The 9,745-nt window shown below is 41.2% G+C and overlaps 1 protein-coding gene across 5 annotated transcripts in view; it reads right to left on the reverse strand.

Annotated features, from left to right (window-relative positions):
* Positions 1-9,745, reverse strand: part of Dnm3 (dynamin 3) — a 459,396-nt gene that overhangs the window by 132,616 nt on the left and 317,035 nt on the right. For all 5 annotated transcript variants that reach the window (XM_028757965.1, XM_028757957.1, XM_028757948.1 and 2 more), the window contains one exon: positions 255-364. In XM_028757965.1, the coding sequence (XP_028613798.1) occupies positions 255-364 (110 nt within the window). The remainder of the gene's footprint in view (positions 1-254; positions 365-9,745) is intronic.

Genomic DNA, 9,745 nt, shown 5'->3' on the forward strand with positions numbered 1-9,745 from the left:
TTTGGTCTTTTGAAGCCTTAACCCATGGTGGATGTTAAAAATACAAAACGAAGTCTAAGGAAAGCCAGTGTAGTGGCACTTGCCTGTAATTCCAACACACAGGAGGTTGAGGCAGGCAGATTAAGAGTTCAAGGCCAGCCTTGGCTATAGAATGAATTCCAGGCTAGCCTGAGGTACCTGATATCCTGACTAGAAAAAAAGAATTTAAAAATGTGAGAGAAAAACTCTTAACATAAAAGTTGCTGCACTCTTACCTTTGTTCCGTGTTGAAGAGTGCAAAGACATGTTTGCTGGACATGAAACCCTTCTCCACATCCCGGACTTTCAGGTTGTCCAGTGGAAGCATGTATTTCTTTTCTTTCTCCTGTTATACAGAGGTAAGAGAGGGGATGTTAATAGAACATCACACCAATGGCAACACACCGTCTGCACCAGCTACCACTTAATAACACTCAATTACATTACCTGGATACTGTCAAACACTGCTTTTACACCAGCTCCTGAGGAATACAAGTTATCTGAGACAGGAGAGTCCAGGGAGTCTCAACACATGGGGTGGGGGAGGGGAGTGTACGGGAAAGACTCAGATGGAGAAAACACATGCTCCTCTCTCCGTGCCCCCTCATGTGGGTCCCCTTAGATGTTTTGAAATGTTAGTTTGATATTAAGAATTTAGCCATCTGTTAATATTTAACAAAAATGTTCTGGTCCTAATTCAATGAGAAATGCCAGATGGATTTCATTTCACATTTTATTTGCAGCCTAAGCAGTTTTGATAGCCAGCATTGGCAGGGGACTGTGTAGAAGCACAAGGACCCTGGTATGAAATACCCCATAAACTAAGATAAAGCACAGAAATCCTTTCCTTCATTTGGGTCTAAGATAAAGTATAGGTCCACAAAAGGATCCTTCCACACAACTCTCAAAAGCTCCAGCTCACTGGAGAAGAAAAAACTGTTAAGGTTAGATTGATATTAATTAGCATAACTTCTCTTTTAAAACAGACAGTTCTTCATAAGGAATATGGATATTGGAAAGATAAGGTTTTCGAGTATATCCAAACGCATTGGTAAAACAATGCCAAAGAGTTACCAGAAACACTTTTAAAGACTGGCCTAGGAACAATGTATAAATGCCGATCAACCTGTATAACAGGCAAGAGGCAAATACTCAGTTCAGGTAGCCCAGGAAAAACCTTTTGCAGGTCGCATTAGCATGGCTTTTGTTAGACAGAGGTCCTCTGTATGAGGAAGAACTAGATGTCTCTCAGCTCAGTGGAGCGGGTACTCGTAGCTCTAATTCTCACACACATCTATTGTTGCCTATGGGAACCGTGCCCCACACACCCATGTTTGCCAGGGGCTTGGCTGCTGCTACAGCATAAGGGCTGCTTGAGAGCTCAGGGCTCAGGAGCGCACAGTGTGTGCAGTGTTGTATTGCAGGGATAGCACTGGTCTTGCCATTTTCTGCACCTAAAAATACTGAGCAGAGTACATCAGAGTAGCAATCCCCTCCCGCCCAAAAAAAGACTCTGTACTTAACCACTAAAATAAGACCTTGAAAAGAGAACCGCTTCGAAAAGTTGGAGGAAGGGGCTGGAAAACAAAATGGCTGACCTGGCAAACAAAGCCTTCAAAACATTGAAAAAAGATAACAGGAACTCAGTGGGAGCAGAGGCGGCTTAGGAAAAAAAAATCTTGCATGGGCAGAGCACTGTGAGCCCATTCCACTATTTCCTGTGTGAAATTAATAATTTATTCATAAATGCATGGATATGCTAAATAGCAAAATATATAACTCAAGTAAATGAGGTATCAGGGCAGAGTCCAACTTCCTTAAAACATTTGTCAAACTATTTTAGGGCAGAATTCTAAGAGGCCAGACTAGATTGAATAAAACCCTCTCCAATACATAATCAAATGAAAATGCTTGAGACCCAGAGAACATTTTTTTTTTAATTGGATGTTTTTCAATGCCCTAAATTTAAGCAGCTGGGTTTTTCTTTTTTTCTTTTTTTATGTACCATCCTATTCAACCTTTTGAAATGATGGATTGGCCTTTTTAATAGGAAATCTGCATTTCATTGTAAAGATGGAACACAATGTCCTTGGCTTGTGTTCTATAGAAGCAGGCCCCACTTTGTACCGCATTCTTCAGCATATAGGGAAGACTGACAATCCTGCAAGTTTACATCAGCTTTTACACTCTGGGGGAAAACAGTCAGATGCAGACTGGGAAGGGGAGAAGAGTACAGGCTTCACTTCTGAAGAAGGAGAATTAAACGGCATATTTATTTAGGGGTTTTGAGGACACGGTATTAGATTATTTCGTAATCACACAGTTTAAGACTGACAAAGAAGTCAGTTTCTTCTGACTGGCTTGGGTAATTAAATTGTAGGTTAAACAGAACTAAACGGGGCAGCAACACCAAGTAGTGAAACGATATGTCATGAATATGTCTGAAAAATCTTGGTGGTTCTAGGGCTGTGGTTCAAAAACAACGACAGCAAAAACCTTGAATCTCAAATAGCTTAAACAAAAGGCTGGGGGAGGACAAGATATGTAGAATTCTAATTTCTAAAATGTAGTGACACTTAGCACCATATTTTTTTTTTTCAATCTGGAACTGAAGTTACAGATATTTTTTTTTTTAAATAATTTATTTTTTCTCAAATTGTAATTCATTCACACAGGGGTTATAAACACAGAAAGGCAGGATGTGGGGAAGGGGATGACACTGGAGTGTGGGTGTTTGGGGGGAATACAGATATCTTTCAGAACCGGGTATTGGCTGGGTGAAGGTTCAGGGGACAGGTCACTGTGACTCTGCCTATGACTCACTTGTCCTTATCTAAGTTGGTATTGTCTGCCAAGGCTACCTATTTACAAGGTCTATGACTCCTCAGGCTGGTAAATTTCCATGAAAGCTGCCTGTTTACAATAGCTTATAGCCATCTGTTTCAATGTTTTTCCACAGAGACCCAAGACTTGGTGTTAGTATACATGTATGACAGGCCTATTGCTGATTTTAGGCCTATGGCTGATTTTAGGCCTTCAGTGTATAATCAGGGCTGCCCCTGAAATCTCCTCTCTTCTCTAAGTATAGAAGGGCTGTGGCAATTCTAAACTTGCGAAGGCGGGGATAGAGGCCTGACCTCCAGTACTTGACCCTTCAATGGGGACCTTGTAATGGCTCCAGTCCCCCTGTCATTGTCCAGTGAGGCATGTGGGCCATACCCATCCTGATGTCTTTTTCCTGGAGAGGGGATACTTTTGACATCAACCCCTATGCAGTCAGGCTTGTCCCTCAGGGAACCCAGAGAGATACTTTTATCTTTTATTTATATTCCCTTGCAGTTCTTAGCCTCGAAGCCTAAGCAAGAATTCAGATTGCCAGTCAGAGGGGGTTCTGGGTGGCCCCTCTCTGCTTGGTCTAGGGGAGGAAGTCCCCTCTTTTAGGTTGGGTGGAGATGGGTTTTAGGAACACCCTGGATAGAGTAACAACCTCATCTTGAGTCTCGTGGTCCTCCATAGCTAACTTATGATAATGTATCTGAATAAGTTTTGCTACCAAATTATTTATCTGTTGTTTGACAGAGTTAGCCTATTTGAGGCCCAGGGACCAGCAGAAATAAGCAAGAAGAACCCAAATAATGGTCCCAAGATGGGAGGAAGTAGGGTTGACAACCTTGGAGAGGCTGAAAACCAATTCTTGTACCAGCATTCATCTGTTATACTACTCAGACCTTTGAAGGGCCACTGACAAGAACATCAAACAACTTGAGATTGACATCACTAATCTGAAGAAATCCCTCGTTTCGTTGTCTGAAGAGACCTCCAAAAATCGCAAAGATCCTTATTGGACTTGATTTACTCTATTACAGTAGAAAAGGCTGTGTACAGCTCTTGACTGTGTACAGCCCTTAAAGAAGAATGTTGCCTTTACATAGACAAGACAGGTAAAGTTAAAGAGAGCATGAAATAGGTCAGTGAAGGCCCTGAGAAAAATAAGAGAGAGAAAGAGACTTAGCACCATCTTAATTAAGAAAGTTGGTATGCAACTTGTCAGTTCTGATAACCCACTGTCCAACGTGATAGCCACCAACTACAGACCGCCATGAAACCACTGGAAATGTAGCTAGTGAAATTGGGATATGTGTAAACACGAGGCAGACACCCGATTCCAAAGATTCGATATAAAGTAATAAGAATAATAATTACTTACACGATTGTTTATTTTAAAAGGTTTTATGTGTATGGGTGTTATGACTTCATGTCTGTCTGTCTGTCACATGTATACCATGGAGGCCAGCCAAGACCATCAAATCCCGTGGAACTATAGTTTAGAAAAGGTTGTAAGCCACTCTGCTGGTGCTGGAAACTAAACCTCGGTCCTTTGGAAGAGCAGCCAGTGCTCTTGGCTAGTGAACCATATCTCCAGCCTACCAGTAATAATTTTAATCAACAATCTCATTAGTACTTTTAAGAAATGAAAATTGTATAATCTCCTCAATATCTTTATATTAAGTTGAAATGATATGGATATATTAGGGTATTATTAAACATACTTCCTCCTGCTTCTTTTCTTTTGAAGGTGGCTGCTAGACAAATACAAATGACATGTGGCTCACATGAAGCTTCTTTTAACAGCTCTGAGCCCCTGCACTCACCCTGCCCTTCCTGACTCCTGTCCACTCAGGCTCAGCACCTTTCTGGTGCGTTCTCTTCTCTCACCTCCTCCATCACACAACTCGAACCCCGTTTGTCCATTTCCACGCTGTCCCAGGTCTCTGGCATCTCAGAAACACTCTCTCTTTGTCCTTTAGTTTCTTTACTGTCTCCAGGGTGAGGATTTAGTTCTTCCAAGCTTTCAATAGCTTTCCTTTATTTATAGAAGGATATGCACTAAACTAATGTGACATTGTTAAACACCTAGAATTTGGCCACATCCTAGTTTATCGAAAGATTGCTTGACTTTCTTTAAGGAATCTCTGTTTTTAGCTGTGCACATCTGTAATCCCTCCATTTGGGAAGCAGAGGCTGGAGTATCAGTGGGAATTTGAGATTAACCAGATCTACACTGTGAGTTCCACAAAACCCAGGATGATGTAGCGAGATCCCGTGTTAATGACCACAAGCAACAACAAATTCCAATGCTATCAAGTCCACTGCCACCAAGATTACACAGCCTAAGTTACCCTTTCAACTCCTTTCTACCATAGTCATGGTGTCTACCATTCACATCAAGTTCTACTCTGCGAAGTTCATTAGCTTCTAGCTGTCTGTCACCTCCTCTTCTCTCCTTTTTCAGTGGCTACAAAAGCTATTACTTATAACATTCATTTCGAGCAAGTATATCATATATGAGATTTTATAAATGCATTATATTTAAAAAATTAGTATAAGGCTCATTTAGAATTCAGAATATCCAACCTATTATATTATTTAAATGTGCTTCCCTTCCCGTACAAAGAAAAATGAAGTAAAGAATATTTTGCTGTAAAAGGGACTTAATACTTGATAATTTAAATGTCATTATTGGGCAGACATTTTGAGGTAAAAGCATGTATAAAAATTTTAGAGATTTATCTTAATGCCATCTCTTAAAGAAGCTTCTTGAATGTTGGTTCAAAAGCTTCTTAGACTGTTTCACATTGGTGACATCATTCTTTTTTCGTACTTAACAGTACTTTTTATTTTATTTTCTTAGCACAGGAGGGTCACTAGCATTATTTGTATGAAGTATCCAGGATGAGGGAGATGATTTGTTCAAAGTGAAAGAGGGCATAGGAGACCTAGTTTTCTAGCCCAGTAACTAGACAAAAGCTCTTGGAGACATAGGAGAGGCCCAAAGCAGGGTATGTCTTATGAGAGAGTGGCCTGAGGTGCAAGTAAGTGAGGGTGAGTGGTCCCAGAGGGACTTCAATGAAGAGAGGTGGGGATTATAGGGTGGCCATACTACCTAATCCCTGAACTTGGGATCAGTGGGCTTGCCAAGTGGCCCCTAGCTAGCAAAGCACCATTTGGTTGGTTGCTAGAGGGGGATATAGTGGGTATGGGCAGAGGATTGGGTGTGTGGAGGAATAGTTCTTATTATGCAGAGTACGAGGAACTGTGCGTTTACTTAGCCATGTATACAAACCAAGCTTCATGACTTGGAAACTATTTGAATGGCTTTAGTTTGATTTTCTTACTCATAAGGCAATAAAACTTTTCCTGGAGATTGACTGGAGACTGTGATCTCTTTCTCACTCCTATCCAGTGCTTCGCAAAGCACTGAACACAACACATTCATATATATAATATAGTAGCATCAAATTGATTTTAAAATGTTGGTTAACAAAGGCAAGTGCTTATTTTTTGGCAGTCACATATATTTAAGAATTAAAAAAAAATCTATTTCTAAAACTGGTGTAAGGTGTGGTTTTAGCTTCTGGTTGCTTTGACAAAAATACCTGACCAAAACTAATTCAAAGAGAAGTCTTACGTGAGTCCATGGTTTCAGAGGTATCGGCACATCATGGTGGAGAGCAGTTCACAGTGCAAAAGTTCACAGTGGGACAGCCAGAAAGCCTGCTGCTACTTGATCTCCTCTTTCTTCTCCCTTTGTTTCATTCTGACATCCAGGCTATATCCAGGGTGGGTCTCCCACTTCCCTTAGTAAGCCCTCTCTGAAAACACCCTCACAGATATACCCAGAAGCATGCTTCCCTAATCATCCCTATGCTTCTCAATCACACGAGGTAAGTAATCAAGACTCAGCACAGATGCCTGGTTGACATGGCTTTTGACCCCTAAGTCTATACAAAGTTTAGGTTGACAGGCTGTGTTTATTTCCTTGTTCATGTCTGCAATGCTTTGATTTGCTAGTGATGCCTCCTTTTCTGAAAAGAAACGGGTACTTGAGGCACTGAAGAGCCTGCCAAGTACCACCTCCCCCACAAAGCCAATTCTGATGACAGAACATGCTTCTTTCTTTCCAGCTCTCATTTCCCACAGTTGTCGTGGACTGTCTAGATGATCAGTATTATTGGTGTTCATATTGTCCCTGTAGGTATACTGAAGCCCCTTGGGGACAAGGACTTAGTTTGTGTTTGTGCTCAGCAGCTGTCACATAGCTGCTGGCTCAGATGCTGCTTAGTGAACACTTTATTCTTGGTGATACACCACAAATAAAGTTTCAACATGGTTAATCTACTTACACCCTTACGTTAAAATGCATTCAGCCAGGTGTGATATTCATACTTATTTGTGGTGCTTCAAAGATTGATTTTTAAGTGGTTTTACAGTATTTTAGGCATATATAATTTATTACATGAAGTTTTACCAACCTAGATCAATATAACTAATTTGATTCACCCAAGTCTCATGACTTCCGCACATGACAATCCAAATACACTTGGTAAAAATGCAAAAACAAAAGGACCTGAGGACTCTGCACTTTAAAAAAAATGCCAGTTTCCTGATGGATCCGAGGTGAGACTGTACTAGTGTCATTTTCCTAAATCAATGAATTCTAACTGAATTCTAAATATCTTTCTCAGATAAGTGTAGCTTTCACCCCTCATCAAAGAAGCTTCTGTTTTTGCAGCAGATGGAAGCTACCACAGAGATCTACAGCTGACTAAAGTGCAGGAAACAAGTGGCTGTGGGTACCCAGGTCCAGTTGGTACATCTACAATAGCATTCCCACATCCAAGGCTCAGGGAACATTCAGGAAGAGCCCAAAAGATGTGAGAACAAACGGACCAGAGAATCTTCTAGGCATGAGTACACTGAGCCCACGAAATCTCAACAATACAGTTGTCTGAACAAAACTTATGGGGAATATCTCAAGCAGCTGAGAAGAGCAGTGCTTCCTTGATACAGAAGTTTCTAGTATATCTATCTCTTTCTCAGACTTATATAGCAACTCTCCCTGTGTACCTGTCACCATCCTTACCTTTGCCTTCTCCTCTTGGGAGACCGATATATATCTGTTCTCTCTAAGTATTACCTTTCATTGGTGATGAGTGGGACATTCCAGTGACAGGGCCTTACTAAACACCAGTAGTGAGTGGGGACTGACGAGGTGGTAGTACTGTGCCAGCCAAATACAAGGTAGTTGTTCCACCAAGCACTTGGTCCAAAATCAGGCCAGTAGCTCCTAGACTTATACAACTTGAGATAGTCTTTATCCCAAAACTAACTAAATAAATTTCCAGAATTCTAGAAACTCATAAGATACCATGGCACATCAATTTGCATGCTGCTCAAGGGGTAATAATATTGATCAGTATTTTTTTTTCTAATGAGGTTTTACTTTTTCTCTGTTGCACTGTAGCCAGAATGTGGGTGACACTATCCTGAGTATCAGGGTAAGGTGTGTTAACCCAAGCCTTCTGGCTTTGATTGACTAACATAGAGTAAGTGTGTATTTTGATCACACCCTTCCCCCACCACCCATCACATATTGAAAAGGACATTGCATACTTGTCACAATGAATCAAAGCTCTTCACCTTGTCCACTGCACTGTCTCCAAGGCTGGTCTTTACAGGATAGTCAATACTGTCATCAAATGAAATGTTCTCACTTTCTATGCACAATGTATACAATTGTATCTTCTTGAGTCTTTGTATATAAGGATGTTCAACCTGCAGCCCATGGGCTAGATATATCCCAGGATAGCCAGGAATGTAGCCTGACACCCTTGTAAATGGCAACATCCTCTTACAGTGTCAAAAAACTGGACACCCCTAATACTATTTTTTTCCAGTAGGAATTTATTTCCGTAATTGTCACCCTCAACTTCCATTTGATTTGACAGTCTTACAAAACATTATCCCATTGAGTTCAGACTTGACTTATAGTTTTTCTAACAATATCATAGGTGTCCTTTCCTCATTTCACTGACAGACTTACTTTTTTTAATGGCTGGAATCCAATCAAGAAAAAGGTTTCATCACTGATGTCCAATATATTAACTGGTTTAAAAGTGGAGAAGCCCTACCCTTAGCAGAGCTGATGTCATGAGAAGATTCATCCCTTATATTCATCTGATCACTCTGATGTTGACTCTTAGATGTTCTTATGAATGCCTCTAGAACATGATGTCACCTGGATGTTTACACACTTCCCTCTCAGTCTGGTGGGCCTGCAAGTCTTCTCTCTCCAGGTCGTAGGAGCAGAACTATTGCCCTGCCCGTTAGATTCTAGGAACTTGCTTTGACTCTTCCCTTCAGACCTTCTACATGAAACGGCTCTATGGAGCTGGCCCTAACCTCTGACTATGTAAATACATGCCCACCTGTCCCTGCCAGAACTCCAGAGACAATTCATCAGACCCTCAAGTTCAAGCTACCCATGTTACATCCTGCCTACCTGATTGGGCACTTCAATGCACTTGCTAAGACCTCATACATGCAAGAAGTGCTGGTGAAGAAGGAGAGAGCAGGCTGCTGGCAGGCCTTCCTTCCTCAGCTGTTTCCAGGACTCCTTGTGTATCTAAGTCTGACCTCTTAGCAGCATTAGCATTCTTGGTCTCTACTGTATTATTTTGTACCTCTATCTCGTGTTCTAGGTATCTAAGTGTGTGGACATTCTTCTTTTAACTATGACATAAACTCATGTGGGGAGGAGCAAAGCCTACCATCACTGCTGTCACTACCATCTATCCTCTATTTTTCTAGCTTTGCTGCTGTGTCATTTGTGTGTTGAGAGAGAGAGAGAGAGAGAGAGAGAGAGAGAGAGAGAGAGAGAGAGAGA

The sequence above is a fragment of the Grammomys surdaster genome, unplaced genomic scaffold, assembly GCF_004785775.1.
Source record: "Grammomys surdaster isolate TR1022 unplaced genomic scaffold, NIH_TR_1.0 130, whole genome shotgun sequence".
NCBI classification, from domain to species: domain Eukaryota; kingdom Metazoa; phylum Chordata; class Mammalia; order Rodentia; family Muridae; genus Grammomys; species Grammomys surdaster.